Raw genomic sequence first — 27603 nt, 5'->3', positions numbered from 1 at the left:
CACTCCAGTATATTTTCTCAGTGACCTCTAGACCTCCTCCCTTTGCCCATGGTCTCCTTGGGACTAACCATCAAGCAGCAGCAGCAGGAAGGAAGGGAATAAGGGTGGGAAGGCAGGCCTAGTGGGAAGGGTCCGAGTCCCTAAAGATAGGCAATGGTGCTACAGCCAGGCAGTGTGGTAACTAGCTTTCTTCTTTTCTCTGGGGCAGAGAAAGAGAGATCCACAGAGGGAAAGACATAAATGGACAGAGATGACAGAGGAAAAAGGAAGGAGAGAGAAAAGGTAGAACAGAGAGCAGGAGTCAGAAATACAAGGAGAGGGAAGGAGACTGAGGCACAAATAGAAGGTCTGCAGGACTGAACCCTGCCTGTGTTGCTGGGAGACGGCTCTGGGTATAGCTCCTCTTCTGGGTCACTGGAGGGGAAAAGAAAAAAAAAGGGATTCCCTAGATGGTTTTCAGAGCCCTCTGATGCCAAAAATTGTCTCTGGTGCCATCTAGTCACCCCAAGAAGCTTCTGCAGGGGACCTGCCAGCCTCCAAACCAGGATATACTCCATCAGACCCTTGTGAGTAAAGGACAGGCAGTGATGAAAAAACAGTTGCTCTGGGTACGGCAATCTCTGATTTTCATCTTTCTCAGAAAAGACCATAGAAAAGACCCTGTGTTTGTCATCTGTTTCCTAACTGGGGCTCCAGGCTCTGCTCTCTGAGATACCCGATCTGCAAGCACAACACAGAAACTTCCCTGAGCTGGGAGCCGGGGAGGCTCCCACCACCCAGGAGCTCCCTGATGCCCAGCACAAGCCTCAGTTGCTAATAGGGCTGCTGCTCTTGCCAGCAGCCTCAGCTGCTAGCTCCTGAGGCTGTGATGCCATCTGCTGCTCAACTTAGGAAATTGGCTGACTCTGATTGCAAAACCAAGGGGGAGCCTTGCCGGACTTGAGTAAGAGGCCTGCTTAGGTCTCAGGAGAGCCATGTCTTCATCTCTGGACAGAACCAGTAGTGGGTCTCAGAGACAGAACAAATGCTCTGTTCCCTGTCATCATTTTTTTTAGACTAGGCAGGATGCTTCTCGTTCACAAAAAGGGTCCCCTCCCACATAGTACAAGGGTTTATCTGTGTGACCAATAGAATATGACAGATGTAATGGTATGTAACTTCCAAGATTAGATTATAAAAGACACTGGCTTTCCTCTCTCTCTCTCTCTCTCACACACACACACACACACACACACACACACACACACACACACATCACTTGCTCTGGGGGAAGGCACTTGCCATGTCATGAAACTCCTTTGGAGAGGCTCATGTGGTAAGGAAGTGAGGGCCTCTGTCAATAGCCACATGAATGAGCTGGGAGGCAGGGCCTCAGGCAAGCCTTCACATGGCTGAAGCCCTAGCAGACAGCCTGACTGCAACCTCTTGAGTGACCCTGAGTCAGCTCAGCTGAGCTGCTCCCAGTTCCTGACTCTCAGGAACTGGGTGAGATAAATGTTTAAAGTTTGGGGGTAATTTGTTATGGAAAAACATAATAAACTGTCATGGTATTATTACATCATGGCATATCATCTTCATTATATCACTTCATTTCCTTATGAGATCTGGCATCTGGATCCCAACCTCTCAGTCTATTTAACCTCATCTTTTACCATCCCATTCTCTCCCCAGCTTAGCCTCACCCTAGGCTCACTCTTGCCGCAGGACCTTTGAATTTACATTTCTCTCTGCTGCTGCCCCCTCCCAGCTACCCCTCTACATGATCACTCCCTTATCTCCTTCAGGTCTTTATTCACATGTAGCCTTTTCAGTGTAGCTTTCCTTGATCCTCCTGCACCCTTAAACTTCAACTGCCACATCTGCCTATCCTTTTCTCTACTTTATTTTTATTCTTAGCCCTTATGATAACATACATAATAAAATACAGTTTACATAATTATCTTATGTCTCTATCCCCCACTAGAATGTAATAAGCTCCATGAAGGCAGTAATTTGTGTTTTTGTCTATTTTTGTCACTGCCCTATCCCCAGCACCTGGAATAATGATAAGCACATAATAGATGTATAATACATATTTACTGAGTGAGAAAAATTAATGTCATAATTCACCAAATATAGTATGCATGTCTTCTATATTCCATATCATATATCACATGCCATATTATGATGTCACATACATATTATATTTAAATGCAGAGCAAGGTAGTGCAGGGAGACTAGAGTTACAATGAGAAGACCTGGCTTGTTGCTTGCTGGCTAGCTATGTTACTATAAGTCAGGCATGTAACCTCTCTGAGCCTCAGTTTTACTCATCTGTAAAGTGAGATTATTATTTTAAAAATCAATGAAAAATATATTTTAAAAAAACTTTCTTAAAAAAGAAAGGAAAAGGATGGTGAAGGAATAAAGGACAACTAAACTCATCCCCTTTGAAAAGAACTCTGCAGAACAAAGGCAACCTGAAATTTCCTAGGGGTGGAGAGGAGGTTGGGAATCCAGGAATCCTGGTGCTGACCGCTGAGCTAGCTGAGCTGGCTTATTCCTTTGAATGTTGCCTCTGCCACTTTCTGCAGTTGAAGCTCAGCCTTCCATCTCATCTTCAAAGAACCTCTGATTGAAGAGATTTCTTCTTTATCAGGAAGGAGGAACCAGGTAAAACAAATCAGCAGCTTCTCAATTTAGTGTACTTATTAAGTGCCTGAAATGACAGCTGCCATTTTTCCTTTTCTTGTGAGCAATGAGCCTTCTTGGCAGCATTCATCTCCCCAGAGCATGTCTGGCTTGGAAAGAAAAAGAATTTAGCAATTCCTCTCATAAAGATTCCCTAGGCTAAATGGGACATGAAGAGGTTGGCAGGTTCATTCTTGAATTCAAGATATGCCTGCCTAAGCTCAGTCCAAACAGATACTTTTAGAAAAAAAGATTCTGGTCTGGCTGGTGTGGCTCCGTGGTTGAGCACTGGCCCACGAACCAGGGGGTCAGGTTTCCATTCCCCCTCAGGTTACCTGCCTAAAGTCAAACAGCTAATATGTAAGTGATGAAGTTAGAATCAGATCCACATCTGACTCCCAAATCCATGTTCTTCCTACGCAGGAGACTTGTATATATCACACAGAAATCTGGGTCTTAGTTTCCTTGCATTCTTGGAATATATTTCGTTTATTACCTAACCCCACAAACATGCTAAGATTCTGGCTATTTTTTCATGACCATTTACTGCAGGGTAAATTAGCATCAGAAAGGTGCAATTAACTCTGTTAAGGCTTTCCTGTGATCAAATCTGAATTCACTCTACCTGATGTTCACCTGCCTCATCAGACTGTAATCTCCATCATGGTAAGGACCATGTCTGTCTTATTCATTACTGTATCCCTCCTAGTGCCTAGTGTCTCAAGTTCTATAAAGCAAGATAAGAGAACCTGAGACAAAGGTTAAAAGGTGACTATTTATTTTAAAAACAAGCAAGGAAGAAGTGAGGTAGCCAGAAAGAGAATGAAAGACAGTAAGATACAACTCAGCACAAACAAGCAAGATAAATATAGCCTCTCGCCAGTGTCCTTTTAAAATTACTTTCTATATTTGAGCCTAAGTGACAAGTGAAATCTCCTCTGTAATTTCCCATGTGTTCAGCTAATGAATTTCCAGCAAATGGTTTCAGTAATAGAGGGCCAATTTGGACACTGTGGAGCTGGGGATGGTGAGAAAATGAGGGGTATAGAAATAGACTAACTGAGTCTAGAAACCAAATGAAGGGGTGATTGGAGGCATGTGAGGAGGAAGCCAAGTCTTGGAACTTGCTCAACATCAAGAAGGCTGGGAATTGGTTTTGCTCTAGCTGATGTCACCATGATGTTTCCCTAAATGCTATAGAGGGAGTTTAGAATCCCAGGATGCCCTGCAACTATTCTTTGTATCACATTGCCTATCTTGTAAAGAGCTGTACTTGTTTATATGGAGGGCATTATATTAATAATTTAATTTCAACCATTGGAGGGAATGAAGAGACTCTGGCTCTTTCAGGTTTATATACCTTTTACACAGTAGGTACACTATAAATGTTGAACCAAATAATTATGAGGGAGTCAATCATGAGGGAGGGAAAGTATGGGGAATGCACAATCTACCCCTTTACATCTGTTTGTGATACCCACACAAATGATTACTTAAAAATTGTTGATTGAGTGTGACTGAACAATTATTAAATATTTCTCTACTGGTGGTTCCTGTTCAGGAAGGAGAGGAAAAGGACAGTCTTAAGAACAAAAGGGCCCAGCTGGTGTGGCTCAGTGGTTGAGCATCAACCTTCATAGGAGGTCACAACTAGGAGGTCACAGTTCAATTCCTAGTCAGGGCACATGCCTGGGTTGCGGGTTCGATCTCCAGTTTGGGGCATGGAGGAGGCAGCCAATCAATGATTCTCTCTCATCATTGATGTTTATATCTCTCTCTTCCTCTCTGAAATAAATCCTTCCTCTCTGAAATAAATAATATATATATATATTTTTTAAAAGAACAAAAGGCATCAAGGAAGGAAGCAAGAAGAGGATAAAATGGAGGAGAAAGTGAGAAGTAGGAAAGCAGGTTGGGGACCTAGTGTCCCTTGGGGCCAACCTTTCCATTATGAAGTCAAACTCAGAACTAAGGGCCTACCCTAATCCTTTGCCTTTTATCTGGTTGCACTTTTTTCTGGAATTTTCCCTTTTCTTTTTTGTTATTATTTGTAACAATCTTGTCTTCAGAATAAGAAACAAGCAAAAAAGTAGTTGATATTATAGGTAAAAGACCATATAAATCAACTCACCAAAATGAATTCAGAATTAAAAGGATGGAGGTTAAGAAGTTTGAATAAGAGCCCTAGCCAGTTTGGCTCAGTGGCAAGAACGTCAGCCTGTGGACTGAAAGGTCCTGAGTTCGATTCCAGTCAAGGGCACATACCTGTGTTGCTGGCTCGATCCCCTGTAGGGGACATGCAGGAGGCAGCCGATCAGTGATTCTCTCATCACTGATGTTTCTATCTCTCTCTCCCTCTCCCTTACTCTCTGAAATCAATTAAATATATATATATGTACAGTTGAGTAAGAAAAATCTTTTTTTAAAACTAGGAAATGAAAAAATCATAATCTAGGTTTTCCACTAAGGACACTGCATGGCCTATTCCTAAAAAAAGGTATCCATCTTTTTAATATAACATGAGAACATGGCCTACAGCTCAGCCTTACTCATAATGGTTGGCCTTCCCTCAACACAATCCTGCCTTCTACCTGGACTAATCTGTGAATCTAGTTGTCACCAGGTCATTGGTCCTTCTAACTGAGGCCTTAGTTTCTCCCTAGCCTCACTGTCTCTTTAAAGCACACATGCATGCATACACATAAACCTCATCTTTCCTTTTCATGAATCCTCAGGATAGCTCTGCCTTCTCCATTTTGTGTGTTTGGAAGGAATGAAAGCAAAATATATGAGATGCCAACGTAATTTCTCCTTTAGCAGAGCTCCGAAGGACAATTACCCACCCAATCTGCCCAGTTTTATAGCTCTCATAACCCTCCTTTATGAACACACTGTGACAGCCGGATGCTGGCATTGATTATGGCAGCAGTCTTCAGCCACATTCCTATTTAACTGCAAAGCAGAGCTCCTGCCTACCAAGCCAGCACAGCTCATGTGACTTTTTTAATTACTGTATTTATGTAAGCCTTTTTCCAACCACAGCCTGTGTCCAACTCCCATCAAAACTGGAGAGGATCTGTGCTTGCCACTTCTCTAGTGGCTCTCTGGCCTTCTGGCCTAGGGTCTCTTGTAAAATCAATTTAGGGCTCTGGGCTTTCTCAGCAGAGGTCTGTGTGCACAGGAAGCACATATTTTTCATTATGAAAAAGCTGAGAAAAGATAATAAAACATGTTGGCAGATGCCAAGGGCAGTGGCTCACCTGGCACCGAGATAGATCAGCAGAGATTGATGGAGGGGCGCTGGAGGGGGCGGGACAGCGAGAAAGGGACTCCAGAATTTGGGGGATGGATTTAGGAACTACTGCTGCTGAGCCCTTGCCCCTCTGGGCTCCAGCTTCACCAGCTGTGCAGCAGGATAGAATCATACTGACTTCAGCTAGATGGGGAAGGAAGTTTTAACGTTCAAAGGAAATGCTGGTACATTTGGTGAGCAATCTGGCCTCTCTGGCTGAGTGTGCCACGGTGCAAGTCTGGCAGGGAAAGCCAGTGCTCTTCAGTTGCTGCAGCTCGGCTAAGGATCCCACTGCAGGCGCCAGGATGTAGTCCCGCAGGGTTAGGCTGTAGGAGTGAGTGACAAGCATAATCTACCCGAAAACCTCCTGGAGAGATTCTGAAAACCAAGGTGACCTTTGTGGGTGGGCGAGCCATTAGCCGAGTGAGAGCGCTGCTGGAGAAAGGCAGAAAGAGGATCTGCGTGGGAGATGGGAAAAGCGTAGGTTGAGCCTGCAGGAAAGGAAAGGCGCCCTACGTGTAAGAACCGGCGTCCCGGGGGCGCTCAGCGTGGGTAGCAGGACACACGCCTTGGCAACTCCAAACCCAGCGCCCCTTCAACCCATAAGTAACAAAGGGGATGAGAGTCAAATAAATGCAGCCCTTGTTAGAATTCCTACCCTTTCCCTTCTGTGGTCTAAGTCCAATAAGGAGTATGCTCATCTATGCCTCGGCATTCGCATTTTTCCAATTCGGTCTTTCCTGGGCGGGACTTCAGGCCTCGCCCACTGGGGCCCCGCCCCGGAACCTCCCCGGGGCGGGGCTCTCCTCGGCTCCCGGCTTCCCTTTCCTCCGCGGCCCCTGCGGGGGCTGGAGTGTCCCGGCCGAGCTCCGAGCTCCGAGCTCCGGGCACGCGGTGAGTAAGGACCAAGTCGGGGGAGGCCTTGGAGGTTTACCTGCCGGGACAAGAGGCAGCGGTGGGGAGGCTTCTTTCAAGGCACGAGGCGAAACTAGGGTTCGTTTCCTCCTGACCCCGGATTTGGAGGGCATCTTGAAAAGACTCTGGGAGTTCGTAGCCCTAGGGTCGCCCCTTGTTTCCTACCATCCCTCTTGTCCCTGGAGAGTCACATAGAGCTGGTCGTGGAGAGCCTAGCTCCCCAGGCACGAGGGCCAGGGGCTTGGGTAAGGTGGTGAGGAACACGTGGCCGGTGGAGTTCCGGCAGTTCCTTCAACCCAAGGCCCTGAAAGGGATTAGTTTTTTGACCTAGACAGTAAGCCCCCTGTAGTTACTTTTTGCTCTAAATCATTTAGAGGCGGTTAGGAATGAAATTAGAGATGGCTGGGAAAAGGTATAGATACACTAACCTGAAATAAAGGTAAATTATAAGGGTGGGAATGTTTATTAGCATTCTTGCAAACATCTTGGTTGTTTTCAACCAATAGTCGAGGATCTTTGGCAGGAATGTCAACCTGTCTCAAGTTCCTTTCACATCCAGTACTGAGACCAATTACTTTTCTGAAGTACTGCTTTTATAGTTCTTAAAGAGACCCCATAATCAAGGCCCTCCTCAACTTAGTTTTAACTAGCCTTCCAATTTCCCCTCCCAGGGTAACTTTTCCCTTCTACTCACTTGTATTCATCATCTCCTTGACTGTAATGTAACTCCTGATAACAGCAAGTGTTTATTGAGTGCCTGTTCTCTACCAGATATTATCCTATGAGCATAATTTATATTCCATTTAAGTCTCCCATCCACCTTGCATACAGAGTACTATTAATAACATCCCTATTTTACAAATGAGGAGACTGAGGTAGAGACTTTTAAGTTACTTGCCAGCTGTTTATTGGCTGTTAAGCTTCCTGATACTTATTGACCAGACCATTGATTTGATCCTGTTGAACTGCCGAGGGACATAAGTAACAATAACATGTGAAAATAACGTTAACCAAGGGAAAATTGTTCTATTGCCTGTTATTGTTTCTGTAGCTCAGGCCTCACAGAGTTATGGGGTTTGGGGGCCTGGGGTCTTGAACCCCACACAAGTGTTCCCTAACTATTGGCTGACTAACCTGGAGTGCTTTGATTGCAGTTGTGGACTTTGGACAGATGCAGCGTCAGGTGAGTACAACTCCATTCACCTACCTTTGGCCCCAGCTGTAGGCAGCTGCCTAGGTTGCCTTATACCTAGGCAAGTGTTACACTGCTGGAAGAACAGTAGCCCATAGCTGGTTGGCATTCTGGGCCTGGTTCATGCCAACTCGGTTGTTAACTATACCAGGATGCCAGCATATGTGCTTATCCAATCTGTAAGAGCATGACTTTGCAGGGAGAAACCTAAAAATCCAGACCTTTCTAAGTGGTTCTGGTGCAACAGGTTTGGTAGTATGAGGTCACTTGAATCACACATTGGAAACAGAAAAAGTAATCAAGCCATGAAGGGATGTATAAGTAGAGAGAAAAAGTCAGGCTACCAAGTACTCAGGGGGCCTTATACAGGCAGGAAGTACATGGGATTTTTGCTAATTACTCTGAAATAAAATGTCATGGCTCCCACTCCCCCACCATACAGAGCTAGTCAGGATGATCCCTTTGTGGAGGGATTTCATAGCTGTACTTTGTATGAGAATGCCTTATAGGAAAATGTTGATGTGAATTTGCTTTTAAATTATGGGCATTCTTCTCTACTTCATTACTAAAATATAAAAATAGCAATTGATTAAGGGGCTCTAGACACTTGGCCTAGCTACAACCGTAATAATTACTGGTTTAGGCTGACCAGATATTTGTGGTTTCTTATTTCAGGGGTGAACAGAGTTGTTGCCTTTTTGGAACAGTAAATCTTGAGCCCCCTTGGTAATGATTTTGTTTTGGAATGCTAATTTTCTGAGGAGATCATTCTCAGTTCTAGGCAAACACTTTTCACTCAGGGTGATGCAGGGGATTATCCATTAGAGCTGACTTAGTTGCTGCTTCTGTGAAAAGTGACTTCCTAGTTTCCATAGGAGGAACTGGTGAGAATGTTGGGGAGGTGGGGGAGTTATTTATCAAAGCTAGTTTTGTTCTATCAATTGGCTTCCCCTTAAAAGGATTCCCTTAGCTGAATGCTTTTTTTTTTTTTTTTGAATACTTCAATATTCGATGTGAATATGCCTTTTATATATGGGGTCTTAAAACTAGTGATATTTAGAGGGTTTGAGGAATGGTTAGTTTTAGTGGTAACATGGGCAAGAAAAAGGCAAATACTGGGAAGTAAAATAATTCCTGTGAATATAAAAAAATATAGTAAATTATAAATAGCAGGTGGCATTCTATTTACATCTACAGAAGTGTAGCCTTAAGAGCTGCTGTTTTAATCTGGGATGTTGAACAGTGAAATTTTTTTCTTTTTAGGATGACTTGAAAGTTGGGCATCCTTGGCCCTCCTGAATAGAGGAAATTAGTGGCAGGTGGACAGTCTGTGTATGGAATTTCAGGTAAACGTCCCTATTCATCCCCATATTGCCTATGTGTCGGGCCTTTTGTTAGTCGTTGTCCATCAGGAAACATTGGGAGGCAAAGGCACCTATATGTGTCCCCAACAAATTCAGCCTGAGTAGGATTTTGATAGTTGTGGTCTGAAGGCATGTAGCATCTTTGAGATTATCTGTATCATTCCATCTGAGGAATTTATAGGGAGATTGTACATTCCATAAGGGAAAGGATACTGTATCTTACCTTGTTCACTGCAAGAACCCAAGCTCAGTGCCTGGCACATGGCAGAAACTCTCTGAATGTTGGATAAAATGACTGAAGGCATGGCAAAGGGATTCTTGTTTCCTATTCATTTAAAGGATTTGGCAGCATGGTCTTCAATCAGTGCTTCCAGGCCTCTGTTTTGTAGTCAACATTTAATTCATGGGGATACTTGTATCCATGTCTTCTGCCTGGGGTGCCAGGGTATCTGAAACAAATAAAAAAGCTGTTTCAGGAATTATCCAGCGGTTGTCAGCTATCCAGGCTAGTGTGATGCCTTGGATGGTGTTACACTGTTGGAAGAGCAAGCGCTGCCTTTAATGAGGTCTGGCTCCAAGCACTGTTTTGGTGTTGTGGCCGAGTACCTTTGGGCAGTGTTTTGCACCTCTGAGAGTGGAATAACTTCTCCTGTGGAGTTAGTTCTAGTCTGGGTGCGAACAATTTTTTTAAAATATATTTTTACTGATTTCAGAGAGGAAGGGAGAGATAGAAACATCAATGATGAGAGAGAATCATTAATGGGCTGCCTCCTGCATGCCCCATACTGGGGATCGAGCCCACAACTCAGGCGTGTGCCCTGACCAGGAATTGAACCCTGACCTCCTGGTTCATAGCTCGCTGCTCAACCACTGAGACACGCCAGTGGGGCCAAACAATTTTTTTCTGTTAGAAAAGGACCCCTGTTAAGGACAGCCTGTCATTCCTTTTCTCTGAATTCTAGGTGCCTTCACCAGAGAAACCTGTCTCCATCGGAACCTCAAATGTGTATGTAATCCTTTTGTCGTGTAGGTCCTAATTAACTTGCTTCAGCTCAGATGGGTGGTATGAAATAATAGAGATAGATAGATAGATATATGTATATATATTGGTCTCTGCCCCTGGTTCCTGCCCCAGAGCTCTTAAAACACTTGTAATTTCCTAAGTGATAAGAGCACTAAGAGCATCTTGTGTTTAATATTCAGCTTTTTAAAATTTTGGTTCCTGACCAGATCTCCTAAAGCCCATGGAATTTCCCAGGTGATAGGAAATTCTTCTAATGGGGGATGGTCACCAGAAACACCTATTAGTCGGAAGCACTGTAATAACTGGACTTATAATTTGGAGGTGGGAGGGGCACGGCACAGTCTTGAGGAATGTGCCCTTAACCTGTGATATCTGATGGTTTCTAGGTGTAAATAGTGTCAGAATTGAGTTAAATTGTAGGAAACCCAGCTGGTGACCCAGATTTGCTTGGTTTGGGGAAACCAAGCAGGTGTCAGAAAGTGTTGACAGTGGTGGTAGTGTGAGAGCAGAGGAAAAACATAGAAGTGAGGTTTTCTTTTCAGGTAGAAAACTAAACTCTCATTTTCTAGAGCTCTGCTATGCAATACATATGGCTATTTAAATTGACAAAAGATTAAGTAAAATCAGTTTTTCCATGTCAGTATCTAGTGACTACCATTGGACAGTTCAGAATAATTCCACCAATGCAAAAAGTTTTATTATGCAATGTTCTAGAGGAGGGTTGGCAAACTTCCTGTAAAGGGCAGGATAATATTTTAGGCTTGCACACCACATAATCTCTGTTGTAACTACTCACCTCTGCAGTTGTGGTGTAAAAGCAGCCATAGACAACATAGCAATAAGTGAGCATTACTATGTTCCAATAAAACTTTATGGGCTCTGACATGAGAATTTCATAACATTTGTAGTGTTGCAACAAAAAATTTGCCCCCAACCATTTTAAGCTCAGGGTCTTTCAAAAACAGATGGCAGGCCCTGACCAGTGTGGCTCAATTGGTCATTGGTTCAATTCCTGGTCAGGGCATATACCCAGGTTGCTGATTTGATCCCCCTGTCAGGGTACATATGGGAAGCAACCGGTGGATATTTCTCTCCCTCTCTAAAAACCAATAAAAACATTTAAACAGATGGTAGGCTAGAATTGGCCTGCAAGTTACAGTTTACTAACCCCTGTTCTAGAGAATGAAATTCAGGCCTTGAGACTTGACAGGGTCAGGGTTAATACCAATGTATGAAAAATTCCATATTGTTAATACTTTTGCATTATAGCAAACCTTTACCATACAGCCTTCATCTTTTAGAGGACTAAGGTGACTTCAATAGTTCTCTTTTAATGGGCACCTAAGGAAGAGGTCCTAAGAACAGCAGTCTTGAATTCCAGCAGCGCCTGATCACAGCCTCAGTCCTTCATAGTGAAATAGAAATGGCTTCGCCTGGCCGGAGTGGCTTAGTTGGAGCATCATGCCATGGACCGAAAGTTTGCTGGCTCAATTCCTGATCAGGTACATAACTGGGTTGTGGCGGGGAGAAGGCACATAAGGAAAGCAACCGATTAATAGTCCTCTCCTCCACCCCCACCCCCCAATCTCTAAGCATGTCCTCAGGTGAGGATTTAAAAAAGAAGATCCCACCCTAGCTGGTTTGGCTCACTGGATGGAGCGTAGGCCTGTGGACTGAAGGGTCCCAGGTTCGATTCCTGTCAGGGGCATGTACCTTGGTTGCAGGCACATCCCAAGTGGGGGGTGTGCAGGAGGCAGCTGATCGATTCTTCTCTCTCATTGATGTTTCTAACTCTCTATCCCTCTCCCTTCCTCTCTGTAAAAAATCAATAAAATATATTTTTTAAAAAAAGAAGATCCCTGGCCGGCATGGTTCTTGGTTAAGAAGGGTCTCAGGTTTGATTCCGGTCAAGGGCACATACCTGGATTGCAGATTCCCTGCCCCGGTTGGGGCTCAGGGGAGGCAACCAATTGATGTGGCTCTCTCACATCAATGTTTCTCTTTCTCCTCTCTTCCGTTTCCCCTCCCTTACATGCTCTCTAAAATTAATGGGGGGAAATGTCCTCCAGTGAAGATCAACCAAAAAAAAAGAAAGAAATGGCTTCTATGGAAAGGAGAAATATTTAATATATCATGAATAGCCAGGGTTTAAAATATGGGATCTCAATTCCTCTGAGCATCCAGATTGTCCTGACCATGGTAACACTACCCAGGTGCAAAAAGAGGCCCCTGTGTTGGTACTTGAAAAGGGATAATTTACTTGGTACTTGTGCTTGTATTTAATACCTAAGAGGTTTCAATGACTTAATCATGCACATTAAGATAATTTTATGGTATTTCCTACTTGATAAGTGAAGTTTGTCACCCATTACTCCTTGTTGACTTGATTTTCTTTATTTCCTGGTGAGCCTAAGATGAAGTAAAACATTTCAAAGTAGTTTTTTATTCATTCCTTCTCTTTCCCTATCTTTTTTCCCATGCTGCAGTGGAAACTGAAATTGGACTGGCAGGTTTACTGGTCTGTAAGTATTCAAGCTGCCACCTCCCGCCATACGTGGCAGTTAGTAAAGACAAGTGCCCCTCTTTGTTGCCTTGCTCAAGTTTCAAGTTTAATATATACTAGAGGGCTGGTGTACGGATTTGTGCACTGGTGGGTCCCTCAGCCTGGCCTGCGGGGATCAGGCTGAAACTGGCTCTCTGACATCTCCTGAGGGGGTCCCAGATTGGGAGAGCATGGTTCTCAGGTTACATACCGCAGCTTGACAGCTCCTGCATTGAGCATCTGCCCCCTGGTGGTCAGTGCATGTCATAGCTACCAGTTGGACGATCGAAAGGCTTAGGCTTTTACATATATAGATTAAAAGGAAAAACTAAAGCAGGATGACTAGGGGGCCCCAAGCATTGAATGCTATCCTGCGGCTTGTCAATAATTTATTTTCCTTTCAGGGTTGAAAGAACTGTCAATGGACTTTTGCATTGACATTTCTGATTGCGCCTCAAATTTTAATCAGGAAAACAAAATTTCAGAGGAATACATTCTACAGGCTCCAAAGGGACACTAAAAGGAGGCTCAATGCCTGGGCATTTACACAAAGGAGAAAACCTTATAAGAGCAATTAATTAAGAACTTTAAAAAGTGACAGTGACTGCTGTTAATCTTGCTGCTTAATTGGGGCTTTAAAAATAGCTTCCAGTTAATGGGCCTGTCAATATTCTCTTGGAAAACAATTTCACTGACTTAATCAGTTATAATACTTAGACTGTCTGCTTAAAAATATCTTTCTCTTTATTGCTATTTTAATGAACCAACTTGGTGGGTCATATATTTGTCCATTGAATATCTTAAGGCCTGGTTTAAAGGGGCCCCTCTTACTTTGCCCCTCCCAGTTCTCCAGTAAAGGGCCTTTGGGGTGTGAGAATGTTCTATACTGCTTTATTACCTGAGAAGGAGGTGGTAAAATTGACCTTGAAATTTATTTTATTTCAGATTAGTTACAGAAAAGTTGTGACAATAGTATGAAGAATTCCCATCTACCCCTCATCCAGTTTCCCTAATGTTTACTGTTTTACAATAGTATAGTACATTTGTCACAATGGACTAGTGGATACAGTATTAACTAAAGTCCATACTTTATTCTGATTTCCTTAGTTTTCATCTAATGTCCTTTTTCTGTTCCAGGATCCCATTGAAGATACAATTAGTCATCATGTCTCTCTAGGTACCTCTTTGCTGTGACAGCTTCTTAGACTTCCCTTGTTTTTTGATGACCCTGAGTTTTGAGTCAGTTATTTTATAGAAAGTTCTTCAGTTAGGATTGAGGTTTTCTCATTAGGTTGGGGTTAAGGGATTTTGAGGAAGACCACAAAGGTAAAGTGCCATTCTCATCACATAATCAAGAATACATAATAACAGCATGATTTATTACTATTTAGAAAAATGATTTTAGTATGTTTTTATTGATTTTTGAGAGAGAGAGAGCGAGAGAGCGAGAGAAGCTCAATGGGCTGCCTTGAGCCTGCAACTCAGGCATGTGCCCTGACTAGGAATTGAATCGGAGACCTCTTGGTGCATTGGACAACACTTCACCAACCAAGCCACACTGGCCATGGGGTGATTTATTACTGTTGATCTTAGCCTTGATCACCTGGCTTGGGTCTTATTTGCCAGTTTTGTCCATTGTAAAATTCCTCCTCTCTATCCAGTACTGCACTCTGCCATGAAAGTCACCGTGTGCAGCCTATACTTAAGGAGAGGGAAGTTTTGCTCTCCTTGGAATTTTTCAGAAATAAACTGGTCTTTTTCTCCTCCATTTATTCAACTTATTTATATCACTATGGACTTATAGATATTTACTGTATACTTGGGGAAATAATCCAATAATATTTTTTTTTGTTCAGTTCCAGCTTTGACCATTGGGAGCTCTTTCAGTTCACTCCTGTGTCCCATCAATATGCCCCATCATTGTGGGGTTATTGTTATTTTTTTAAGGACTTCTCATTTTATGGCACTATAAAATGCTCCAGGCTCATCTTATATAGTTCCTATCTCAATCCCAGAGTGAACCATTTATTTAATGGGCCCTAGTTCCTTTATTATTTAATAGTATTAAGGAACTAAGATCTGGGTGCTCATGGTAGAACTATGAAATATATATGTTTACTAATATATATGTATACCAGGATCCATAGTTCATTGCTTCCTATATTCTATATCATTTTATTTTTTACTGTTCAGTGCATTTTGTCCCATTGCCTTTGATTATTCTCTTTCATCTGGAACAGTGAGCCTATTGCCTTTTATAGTGGATGCTGTTGACCCCAAGTGACTGATAGTTTTTACCCTACGAGCTCACAGTAGAGGATGGGAATTTTTTTTATCAGCTGCTGGTCAAAGGGAGGAGCCAAGCCCAGGCCTTAGCATCCTAATGAGTTAAAGGAGAATGGAGATGCCCTCAAGAAACGGAGCTTCTTGCGTTAGAATCATGGCTTTACCAGTGTGGCAGATAGAACTTTTTGCCCTCTTCAGTTGTGATTTTCTAGAGAAGAGCTCAAAGGGATTAACAAATGTTGTAATATGCTGGCCGTCCCAGGCAGTGATGGGTTGGACATGAGGCAATGAACAGAAGAAGGAAAGGACAGAATAGAAAAGTTCTGTCCCAGCTTATACTACTACTCCCATGGCATTCTATCCTTTTCTACACTGGGCTTCCATTTCTTGCCCCTGTAGCACCCAATCATAATCTGTTTCTTCACGGGACTCTTCATATTAAATTTCCCAGATCCCTAAACCCCCTCATCTTTGTATAATAGCTACATGAGGGCGATTGAGGAAGAGACAATAACCTATGATAATTAATAATCTTGTCAGAAGACTGGTCATTTAACTCTTACCCTTTTGTGGCTTTTATCAACTGAATCCTATGCTAGATAGTGGGGATAAGTGATGAACCAGACACTGTCCCTACTTACCTTAACATGGCCTGTCAAATCTAGCCCATAACTTTCTCACCTCATCTACCACCTTCAGATTTCCTTCTGGTCACACTGGTTTCTTTTAGTCTTGGTTTATCTCACTCCCATATAACTAAGCAGCCTCAGTTCTACTGACAGCTAACTAAAGAGCCTCAGCTGGTAATATTAATATTTATGTGTTATAATGTACCCTAGAGTAAGGCCATAAGAATATCCTGTTTTTCAATAATACCCAAGTAAAAGTAATGAGATTGCTAGTTTTCTTTAAAAGTTTTTTGAAACAAAAATCTTGAAAACAAAGGTGTCAGATTTCCAAATCATTTGCTAGTGGACATAATGAAAATAATGGGTTTGCAGAGGATTTGTTCGAATTTGATACATCCATTAACTAAAATATGTGGGCTTTTGTGTTTTTTGGGGGGGGGTAACCAGTAAATGTCTTCATAGTTAAGAAAATTTGTGGAACATCTTTGTGTATAAGTTATAACTGCCGGAGATGCCAAGATAAGACTTAGAACCAGATTTAAATGGATAGTTTTAACATGTTCACTCTGGGGCTCTATAAAAATGAATAATCTTTGAAACTATGGTTTTGTCATTTTAGGATTTTTTATGTAAATATTCTTCAGGATATGTGGCAACATAGAATATTGACAACATTTGCTGTACATTGACTGTTCCAGAACTGCTAATAAACTCATTCTGCACATCTCTTAATCTTCGCAACAGCCCTACAAAGTAACACAGTTAGTGGATCCAGGAACTAATGTGGTGTTCAGTGATTCTCCCCAAAGATGGCAGTTGGTTTAGGGCTTTCATGTATAGTGCTCCCAAGTCTTTACAACTAACTCTCATAAATATCTACTTGTCTTTGTTGTCATCAACTCATTCAGACTAGCATCTTTCAGTGTCTACTGAAATGTCTGTCCTCTAGTGTCTTTACACCTATTACAGATGCCAAATACTTTTTTTCAGGCCATTAGCATCTTAGCCACTCTTGCTGCAGCTTTGAGGACAATTCCTTTTGCTCTTAACATACACAGAACGTATACAGACATACCCTTTAGTCTTTAAAAGGAGTCCCCATCTACTTTATTCTTTTTCTCGTACATACCATCCATGAGCCACATACCCATGAGTCTCAGGTTTTTAAAAATGTCCCTCCATCCCTATTCTTACCCTATGGTAGGGCTTATCACTTCCTATTCCTTAAGAACTTAGTAGTATTTAAGAGGATAGGAGTGAAGTTGGGTTCCCTTTTTAGTTTCACATATATACCTGCCAGATTAAGGGATAAAAAACTTTGATAGGTAGACATTACAAACAAACCATTATGTAATATAACACAAGCCATTTCTAGATTTAAGAATACATTGAGGATATTTGCAATTAATCTCAAAAATTACATGATCTCCCTATAATGCTAACATGGCGTTTGCTAAAGTTGCTAAGAGTCAAGATTCCTATAAATGAGATCTTAAATGGTAAGCTATACCATGTCCAAGAAGTCTCAGCATAATTCTCCTAGAGAAAACTAAGATATTTAAAAACTGAATAACGAGTGTTTTTGGAACTAGTCAAGTTGATTCTAACACGCATTATTCCAAAATAATATTGTGGAAAATGAGTCAAAGGAAAAGTAGCCCTACCCCGTGTGAAAACTGCAAGAAGAATAAAGTGAGGTGGTACTGACACATGAATATCAATGAATGGAACAGAGAAGTCCAGAATAGATCCTGAAACAAGTTGTAAGAAAAATAAGCAGTTTTTTTTCTTACAATTGTGTATTAGCTTGCCTTCTAAGAAAAGCAGAATGAATACATAAAAGGGACAGATGTGACTAGATTTTAAAGATTGTGTGTGGAAAAGCACCATACAAGAATAGGTTTGTGGGTAGGTGTTTGCCAAAGATTAATTATTCTTTAATCCAGTTTCTATAAACTGAAAGCTTAACAACCCAATAGATAAATGGACAAAATAAACAGTTGGAGGATGATTAACCTCAGTTAAAGCAATCAGATTTTTCAGACAGCTCTGGAAAGCGGTTATCAAAGGAATGGGGCAACAGGCACTCATTTGTTGAGTAAATTGGCATAATCAATGAGGGCAATCTAGTTTTTAAACTTAAAACTCTAAGCAATTCCAGTGTAATCAAAATATTTTGTGACGTAAAAATTATATATTCCAATTTTAATGTTAACGCAGTCACTCATTTATTGACCAATTATCTGTGGCTGCTTTTTCTGACAGACCATATGGCCCACAAGCCTAAAATTTCATTTGTCCCTCTACAGAAATTTTGCCTGCTCCCTGCTCTAGAACAGCACTATATAATAAAAATTTGCAATGGCAAAAATGTTCTAGCTAACCACTAGCTATATGTAGATAGTAAAATTGCAAAAAGGAATGCAGCTTATGGCTATGAACAATGGAATAGCTCTAGAAAACAGGGTTTATTTTGAACCACACATAGTTTTACATGTTTTGAGTAATAAGTACATTAATTTTTTTGTTACTGCTTTGAATAGCAGAAAATTGGAAAATACCTAAATTGTCAATTGAAAGGATATTGGTTAAATTTTGTGACCATCCATATAATGGAATACTCGGAAGCCTTACTGAAATATAACCAAAGAAGTAAAGCAAGAACAATGTATGACCTTTAAGCTTTGTTTAGTGTATCACTGCAACAGAACCACCTTAAAATGTGCTAATACAAACAAGTATTCTATGAGTTGAGCCTTGGCTGGTGTGGCTCATTTGGGCTTGTCCCATGCACAGAAAGGTGCAGGAGTGTGTGTGCTAGAGGTAGACAATCGATGTTTCTCCCTCTCCTTTGTCTCTAAAAGTCAATAAAAATAGGTATTTTTTAAATCATGTGGGTTTGCCGAAACCAGTTTGGCTCAGTGGATAGAGCGTCAGCCTGTGGACTGAAGGGTCCCAGGTTCGATTCCGGTCAAGGGCATGTACCTGGGTTTCGGGCACATCCCCAGTGGGAGATGTGCAGGAGGCAGCTGATTGATGTTTCTCTCTCATCGATGTTTCTAACTCTCTATCTCTCTCCCTTCCTCTCTGTAAAAAATCAATAAAATATATTTTAAAAAAAATCATGTGGGTTTGCCCTAACCGGTTTGGCTCAGTGGATAGAGCGTTGGCCTGTGGACTGAAAGGTCCCAGGTTCGATTCTGGTCAAGGGCATGTACCTTGGTTTCGGGCACATCCCCAGTAGGGGGTGTGCAGGAGGCAACTGATCAATGTTTCTCTCTTATCGATGTTTCTAACTCCCTTCCTCTCTGTAAAAAATCAATAAAAATATTTTTTTTTAAAAAAATCATGTGGGTTTATTGGGTGGTTGTGTTCCACATGGGCTTGGGTAGGGATACAGCCATCTGGAGGTTTCAGTTTGCTTGGCAGTTGGCCTTGGCTGGCGCCTGGAAGTTCAGCTGGAGCTGTATACTGAAGTGCCTTGGTTCTTTTGATGTGGGGCCTTTTCATATTGGTTGAGATTCTCATGACATGGCAACTGGGTTCCAAATGGGTTGTCACTTCTGTGATCTGTTGGTCAAAGCCAGTTATGGGGACCTTACAGATTCAGGGAAAGGGAAAATTGATTCTATTATTCCATGAGAAGAGTGGAATTTGTGGCCATTTTCTCTTAAATATATTTTTATTGATTTCAGGGAGGAAGGGAGAGAGAAACAATGATGTCATCAAATTGGCTGCCTCCTACACGCCCCACACGGGTTTGAGCCCACAACTCAGGCATCTGCTCTGAATGGTAAATGGAACCTCCTGGTTCATAGATTAATGCTCCAGCACTAAGCCACCCCAGCCCGGCTTGTGTCTATTTTTAATTCATGTTATGTGCACACACATCAAAGTGTTTGTTTTTATAGAAAATCCTTAGAGTACACAAGAAATGGTTGATAGAGGCTGCCTTAATAAAGGGATATAGAGATTGGGAAAAACTTTACTTGTGTTCTTTGAATTATATGTATTACCTATTCAAAAATTTCTTTTTGAGCTCCTTCACCACCACCATGCCACTGCTAAAAGAACCACTGGTTAAGAGTTTTCTGTTTTTAAATAACCAAAGTATAGAAGTGACCTGGTTCCAGGGTATTAAATCTGATTTAAAATAATTAGATGGTGGACTTTCAGATGATTCCAAGACCACAGCTCTGCTGAAGGCAGTACATATGCTCAAAAGCTGGGTTTAGATTTATATACGTAGAACTGGGTTCAAATCTTGGCTTTGTCACTATTTAGCTTCATGACCTTAATCTCTTACATAAAACCGGAATAATGGCACTTAACCCTCAAAATTATAATTCACAATGCATTCTCAGCTGCTGATTGTGTGTTGTCAAAATATATGTCCTCAATGCCTCCTGTGCTCAAAACTGCAGCCAGTCTTCATTATGAACTTGAATCCATACTCTATTCTGCTATTTACACTTGATCTTGAAATGATTATCATGTTAAAGGCTCAGATAATAGACCCTTGCCAGGCAGCTGAGTTGATTAGAGCGTCTTCCAGATATGTCAAAGTTGCAGTTAAATCTCTGGTCAGGGCACATAGAAGAATCAACCAAATGAATGCATAAATAAGTAGAACCAAATCAATGTTTCTTCCTCTCTCTAAAATCAGTTTTTAAAAATGTAAATGCTTATATAATACTAGAGGCCCAGTGCACAAAAATTTGTGCACTTGGTGGGAGGGGTCCCTCAACCAGGCCTGTGCCCTCTCACAGTCTGGGACCCCTTGGGGGATGTCCACCTGCTGGCTTAGGCCCGCTCCCCGGGGGGAACAGGCCTAAGCTGGCAGTCAGCCATCCCTCTGGCAGCCCAGGAGCCCTCGGGGGATGTCCACATGCCAGTGGGGAGCAGGCCTAAGCTGCAGTCGGACATCCTTAGCGCTGCTGAGGAGGCGGGAGAAGCTCCTGCCACCACCCCACCACCTCTGTGCTGGCAGCCATCAGCCTGGTTTGTGGCTGAGCAGAGCTCCCCCCGTGGGAGTGCACTGACCACCAGGGGACATCTCCTGCATTGAGCATCTGCCCCCTGGTGGTCAGTATGTGTCATAGTGACCAGTCATTCCCAGTTGTTCTGCTGTTAGGGCCAATTTGCATATTACCCTTTTATTATATAGGATAGAGGCCTGGTGCATGGGTGGGGGCTGGCTGGTTTGCCTTGAAGGGTGTCCTGGATCAGGGTGGGAGTCCCCACTGGAGTGCCTGGCCAGCCTGGGTGAGGGGCTGAGGGCTGTTTTCAGGCTAGCCACACCCAAAAGCTGGAAGCAGGTATCTGGGATTTATTTAACTTCTATAATTGGAACTTTGTAGCCTTCGTCCGACTAGAAGCTTCCTGGAAACCCATGTTCCCAGTGCTTCCTTGAGCAGAGGCCATGCAGGTTAGAAGCAGGTATCTGGGGTTTATTTATCTTCTATAATTGAAACTTTGTAGCCTTGAGCCGAGCTCAGGGCCAGCAGGGCAGGAGGGAAGCTTGGCTTCCTCCATCGTCGGGGGCAACCTGAGCCTCCTGCTGCTCCAGCTATGTGGCCGCCGCCATCTTTGTGATGGAGTGAGGGTTAATTTGCATATTACTTTTATTAGCTAGACTAGCTTTACCAAACTTTTCACTTAGTCCTTTCAAAGTCTCAGTAGGCATTCTTGCTTTGTACCATCATTACCATCCTTGATGCACAGCACATCCAATCTCTAGTAACACAAACATGAGAAATCTTATATTTGGCTTCCAAGGTATATTTGCTAATGAGCCACTAAGCCAGCGGTTCTTAACCTGTGGGTCGAGATTCCTTTGGCGGTCGAACGACCCTTTCACAGGGGTTGCCTAAGATCATCCTGCATATCAGATATTTATATTACGATTCGTAACAGTAGCAACATTACAGTTATGAAGTAGCAACGAAAATAATTTTATGGTTGGGTCGCAACATGAGGAAGTGTATTTAAAGGGCCAGAAGGTTGAGAACCACTGCACTAAGCAGATCCTCAATAAATAATTACTCAACTGAAAAAGTTTGAGTTTTCTTCTTTGAATCACCAGATGGCATTACAACCTTACACAAAAGCATGAGTAAATGCATGTTTCTGTCTCTGGAGGAGCAGAGCTTGTGCCATCAAATAACTGTGGACAACATAAAGGGAAGTCTTAACCAAGATAAATTGGAATCAGATTTTCAGTAAAAAGCATCTGGTTTTGAGTGGAAGACCCAAAATTCTCTGGAGAATTAGGAGCCCCAAAATTTCATTCCAAAGCTTTGTAGTGTGGGCTTAAACATCGTTTATTCAGAGGAGCTCGAAATGCCTTTTCAAAACCTGTAGGAAATCATGGAGATGTGGGATTGTAGTTCTGCTCTACAGGGGTTACTTAAAATTTCCCCAGGTACAACTCTAGACCTCTCAACAGGTAACTTAATCACAGAAAATTTTAGTCACCTGACTATAATTCTTGTAAGGAAAAAAAAATAAGGCCTCTCTTCTTTGCTGTGGCCTTCCACAATTTAGAAGCACCTGGTAATTAAGCCCTAAGATTGTTGGTTCCTCTGATTCAAACCGCTCCTCTATTCTTGCCTGTTGTAAATGTTTCCCTCCACGTCCCGCATGGTTCAGGGTTCAGGATCTGGAAGAGGAGCGGCACACAAATGAAAGAAGAGACAAGAGATAATTTGGAAATATTGGGGGGCCAGGCGGGTAAGTCCAACTCAAGAGGAAAGACTTCCACTGGTGCTCTGGCCACACCAACCTTTTATTTGGTTTGGGATCGACCCATAGTATAGCCCTTAGGCTGGGAGGTTCCAGTGACACACAGACTATTCTTATCAATAAGGATTTACATGCCTAAAGGTGGGGAGGTTGCTTCAGCTACCATTATCTGGATTAACAGAGGTGGTGCACAGCTCTGACCTTTGCTAGGGCTTCAAAGGTCACCAGCCTTCAGGGTTCTCTGTCTACACCTCTCTGCTAGTGAAGACACTAGGCGGTTTCCCACACTTGCCCAGCGTTACTCAGTGGTTGAGCATTGACCTATGAACCAGGAGGTCACAGTTTGATTTCCAGTCAGGGCAGATACCCAGGTTGTGGGCTTGATCCCCAGGGTGCAGGGTGCAGGAGGCAGCTAATCTCTGATTCTCATTGATGTTTCTATGTTTCCCTCCCTCTGATGGCTGGGTACACTCTGGGGATGTGCCTGCAACCAAGTTGAAGGAGTTGCACCTGGGTCAAGTTGCAACTTGACCGGAGTTGAACCTGGGATCCTTCAGTCCATAGGACAATGCTCTATCCACTGAGCCAAACCGGCTAGGGCCGTCTTCGGCAAACCGCGGCTCTCGAGCCACATGCAGCTCTTTGGCCCCTTGAGTGTGGCTCTTCCACAAAATACCACGTGCGGGCGCGCACGTACAGTGCGATTGAAACTTCGTGGCCCATGTGCAGAAGTCGGTATTTTGTGGAAGAGCCACACTCAAGGGGCCAAAGTGCCGCATGTGGCTCGCGAGCCGCAGTTTGCCAACCACTGGGCTAGGGCAAGGCTACATTCTTGCATCCCCCTCCTCCCTGCTGTTTTCACAACTCAAGGATAATTCACACCAAGGTGTCTCTAGTTAATATAAATTTCCCTTTCCCACCTCCTCTTCAAACAAGCCTCTTTTGACCTCTTCATAACTTTTGCTCCAGCATGTTTTATAGGCTTGGGAGAAATATTGATACTATGTCTCCCTGGGACATCTGTTGGACTATCTCATGAAAAGCAAGCAAAGTAACTTTTCAAGACAACCTGGTATCTGCTCAATTTCAACACAAATCTGCCTCCCTTGTCACTTAGCAACTTCAATTGCTTGCTCTTTAAAAACAGAAGCCACCCTATCTTTCCTGCCCTGTAATGACTAGTAATACTTGGCCTTTTTCCTCCGTTGGAAAGTAAAATAAACTTCCTCTCTGCATCTCTTATTTTATATATATTATTGATTTTTTACAGAGAGGAAGGGAGAGAGATAGAGAGTTAGAAACATCGATGAGAGAGAAACATTAAGAGAGAAACATCGATCAGCTGCCTCCTGCACACCTCCTACTGGGGATGTGTCCGCAACCTAGGTACATGCCCTTGACCGCAATCGAACCTGGGACCTTTCGGTCCGCAGGCCGATGCTCTATCCACTGAGCCAAACCGGTTACAGCTGCATCTCTTATTTTAGTTAAGAAATTTTTTCACAGCCCATATCACCAGCCAAACCCTAACAATTCCCTAGTGAAAACTCAGCACTATCCTCTTCATATTTCCTGTTATAGTAAAGGCATGTCTCCTTCCAATCCCATTCTTACATGAGCATCCATTATGAATTAACCCTCTTCTGTTTTTTAAACCAATCTGTACCTAAGATACCCTTCCTATCAACAGAATTGTGCTCAAAATTTCCCATAGTAAAACAAGAAACATAGCCAATCTTTTCTACTTTGGGTAGTTTTAATCTTCCTCCTTCCCATATACTGGGTGTAGGACACATGCCTCTATGATTCATCATTATAGAAAAGAAGCAGCATGTGGCCAAGTGGTTACTGAATTTCCCCAGAGCAAACAAGATGTGGGGGTTGGGAAGAGGGTGTGAGAGCTGTGCACGTGACTGATAGCATCTGTCCTTGGAAGATTCCCCTAGAAAAGGCCCCCCGCCCATTTTTTTTTTAACCCAATGGGAGACAGCAAGACGTAGGAGACCTATTAGGAAATAGGTGACCAAATAGTACTTGGCCAATGAGGAACTGGAGGAGGGACTAAATAAATGGGCTGTGTTCATGTACAATGGGCGCCCACTCTTGAGAGTGTTAGTAAGTCATTTTCTCCATGCTTTTGTTTCCTAGTCCATCATTTGAAATTTGAACAGGTAGTTCAGTTTGTTGGTGTGCAGGTGGATTCTGGTCAGAGCACCTGCAGGAATCAACCAATGGGTGCATGAATGGGTGGATCAATGGATAGATGTTTGGTTTTTTCTCTCTAAAATCAAATAAAAGGTATTTTGGCTGTCAAGGCAGCACAATTTCTGTGCCTCCTCTCTTTTGCCAATTTTTTTTTTTTGCTTCCTCTCTACCCCAACCCCAACTCTTTCTCCTTTGCCATTCAACTCCAAGTGATTAGTTTTCCAAGGATTGATCCTAAGTCCTCCAACTCCCATTGCTTCATTTATATCAAGTTGAATTTGCCACTAACACACACCCATTTCCGTCAGCCCAAGAACTGTAAATACCAATCCTGACTTTAAAAATTGATGTCAGATTCCATGTGCTTATTGTTTCCCCAGCTGAATCATCTTCCAGTGCCCCTTAATAGCACTGCTAACCCTAGAGTTGTCATTCACCCATGACATGTCTCTCCCTCATCTTCCATATCCAATCAAATAACAGGACTAGCTGCTTTTTTACTAAATTATCTCGTTTTCTACTTGTCTCTAGTCTTCTCCATTTATGCGCCTCTACAATCTTCACATTGGACCTAGGATAATTTTTCAAAGATGCGAATCTGACTCGGCATACTTAAGGTTTAAAAATTTTGAGTGCTATTAATCGGGACTTCTATTCACTGATTTACTTCAGAAGACGCCTGTCCCTCTGCATTTGCATTTAAAACCCCAGGGAAATAAATGGCCATTTCCTTCAGCCTGATCTATGCAATTTATCAAAATTCGCCTCAGTTTTTTTGTGTGTGCTTTTTTTTTTAATCATTGATGTTTCTTTTTTAAAAAATAATTCTTTATTGTTGAAAGCATTACACATGCTCGCTCCTCCTTATCCCCTATTGCGCCTTAGTGTGTTTTTGTTTTGTTTTGAACACGTACTAACAGAGAACAAAGTGTTTTACGTTTAGTCAAATTCACCAAATGGCGGTGGCGGTCTTTTCGGTGGGATGGGTTTGCTGTCTTACCTCTCAATGGTCCTCCACAGAATTCCTGAGATTGAAAACCAGCCAGAATGACATAGGTTCCTCCTTCCTAGTGCTTCCTACCATTCCTCCGCAAATAATCAGATTTGCCTGAGAGGATAGAAATCGGATCTAAGCCTAGGACTCCCAAGCCTCGCTTCTAACACATACCCTATTTAAATTTTACACCATGCAATTTAGGAGTTTGGAAAAGGGGTTTTTTTGGGGGGGGGGGAAATAGGACTCGAACCCGTAAACTGTAGCTGCTTCCTTACCTCCCGCCACAGGCGGGCTCCTGGATTAGAGAATCACCTCTGCCGCTGAGCGCGGGAGTGCAGTGCGCGCACCAGGGAGGGGGCGGATCCTGGCGCGTGCCGAATGGAGGCCCGAGGTGGGTGGGGGCAAGCTCTCGCGAGAGTGAGCTCTTTGGCGGCTGCTGCTGCTGCCACCTCTTACCAGCGCCGTTGCTGCGGAGGATTGTGGGAGCCTCCGCGTCCCGCTCGCTAGGAGAGAGGTACCTCTCCTTTTCCCTCTCCCTTTCCTTAAGGTAGGCGTGAAGCGGGTAAGAATCGGGGTGGGGTGGCCGGGGGTTCTCTGCGTCCGCCTGGAGGAGGCAGCGACTGCGACAGGGGCTGCGGGGAGCCGGCGGCGCGCCTTACTTGCTCGCTCCCGCTCGTCCGCTCTGCCTCCCTCCGCGCTGCGTACGTGAGCCGCCTCAACGGCGGCCGCCATGTTAGGAGCGCAGTGGCGGCGCAACCAGCCTCCTCGGGCGGCTGAGGTGAGCGGTCCCGGAAGGACACACGCAGCCAGCCATGGGCCCGGGGTGCGGTGAGAGAGTCGAGGGGCGCGGAGGACAGCCAATCGTCCGAGCTTCCCGCGCCCTGGGCTCTCTGTGGGCGGGGGCGGGACGACGAGCCCGTTACACGCGAGCTGCAGCGCTGAGAAGGGAGGAGCACTAGAGGCCTGAGGGACCGACTGTCCATAGGGGGCCTGCCGTTTGGGGAGGACAGTTAAGCGAGGGAAGTCCTTGGGTGGCGCCAATTCCACATGTTTGCTTTATTTTTTTTTCTCTTGCGCCTGGAAGTGTGCACTAAAATGGAGGATTTCGCAGATTGAAAGGCTTGGCGGTTTGAGCAGCGTCGCTTTCTTGGTGTCACGGCCTTCGCTCTGCTCCTCGCCCATCACTTCGTAGCGCCCCCTAAGATTCCTCTGTCCCCCGCCCACACACATGCGCGCGCTATTTTAGCCGGACCTCGGAAACAATTCGTCCCCACCCCCAGGCGCTTAAAAATGGCCGAAAAATGAAACGTTAACGCTTGTTTTTTGCATTGCGTCGTGGATAAAGCCATCGGCAGTACACTGCGAGGCAGGAGATTTGTTCTGGTTTAGAGGCTCGCCTCACATTCCTTTTCCTTTTATTAAAATATTATCAGTCTAGGTTCCCTGGAGAGGATCGTGTGGTGTGGGACCTTCCGGTTTCCAGACAAAGGGTTTGGAGTACCGTGGTGTAGTCGCATCGCTGTTCTTTTCATTGCTGCTAGCGCTGTGCGATGCTCGCTCTACGGGGATTTTCCCATTTACCGTGGAGGAATGTTTTCTAGGTGTTTATACTGTTCTGTGGAATATTCCTATTGGATGAGTTACAGTTTTCCAGCTAAATATTTCTAGAACGGTTACGGCGATTCCGAAATTTCTAGTCTTTATCAAGCGCGCTGGAGTAATGAATGTGGGAGTCGTTGATTT

At 43.4% G+C, this 27603-nt stretch overlaps 2 protein-coding genes and 1 non-coding gene across 18 annotated transcripts in view; 2 read left to right on the top strand and 1 right to left on the bottom strand.

Moving 5' to 3' along the window:
* Nucleotides 1-2017: 2017 nt before the first annotated feature.
* Nucleotides 2018-26933, bottom strand: LOC102435806. Of its 4 annotated transcripts, XR_329827.3 has the most exons (4): nucleotides 26520-26653; nucleotides 25864-25971; nucleotides 9657-9882; nucleotides 8961-9203 (listed from the first exon to the last, which is right to left on the bottom strand). XR_329827.3 is itself a non-coding variant. In XM_023752102.1 (2 exons), exons 1-2 carry the CDS (start codon nucleotides 26841-26843, stop codon nucleotides 19233-19235), a joined length of 576 nt encoding a protein of 191 aa, XP_023607870.1. In that variant the 5' UTR covers nucleotides 26844-26933; the 3' UTR covers nucleotides 19228-19232. The 4 variants fall into 4 exon arrangements, 2 of the variants coding, with proteins under 2 accessions (XP_023607870.1, XP_023607869.1); XR_002828658.1 differs by lacking the exons at nucleotides 8961-9203; nucleotides 25864-25971 and adding an exon at nucleotides 2018-2776 and having other exon boundaries at nucleotides 26520-26604; XM_023752102.1 differs by lacking the exons at nucleotides 8961-9203; nucleotides 9657-9882; nucleotides 25864-25971 and adding an exon at nucleotides 19228-19484 and having other exon boundaries at nucleotides 26520-26933.
* MATR3 (matrin 3) overlaps nucleotides 6764-27603 on the top strand; it is a 48776-nt gene continuing 27936 nt past the window's right edge. For 4 of the 13 annotated variants that reach the window (XM_014453851.2, XM_023752091.1, XM_023752098.1 and 1 more), the window contains exons 1-5: nucleotides 6764-6856; nucleotides 8032-8060; nucleotides 9333-9415; nucleotides 10396-10439; nucleotides 11727-11959. Coding sequence is in view for 1 of the 13 variants with exons in the window: in XM_006086520.3 (XP_006086582.1) it covers nucleotides 26591-26638 (48 nt within the window). In the remaining 12 variants the exon portion in view is untranslated. Of the gene's footprint in view, nucleotides 6857-8031; nucleotides 8061-8850; nucleotides 8954-9332; nucleotides 9416-10395; nucleotides 10440-11726; nucleotides 11960-26253; nucleotides 26639-27603 lie in introns of those variants that run through there. The other 9 variants (XM_006086520.3, XM_006086518.3, XM_023752092.1 and 6 more) reach the window with 8 other exon arrangements.
* Nucleotides 9916-10116, top strand: LOC111825494. The gene has a single exon (XR_002828677.1). It is a non-coding gene; the product is annotated as a small nucleolar RNA SNORA74 (small nucleolar RNA).

Source organism: Myotis lucifugus, unplaced genomic scaffold (genome assembly GCF_000147115.1).
Source record: "Myotis lucifugus unplaced genomic scaffold, Myoluc2.0 scaffold_28, whole genome shotgun sequence".
NCBI classification, from domain to species: Eukaryota; Metazoa; Chordata; class Mammalia; order Chiroptera; family Vespertilionidae; genus Myotis; species Myotis lucifugus.
This window is presented reverse-complemented; position numbering and strand designations above follow the sequence as displayed.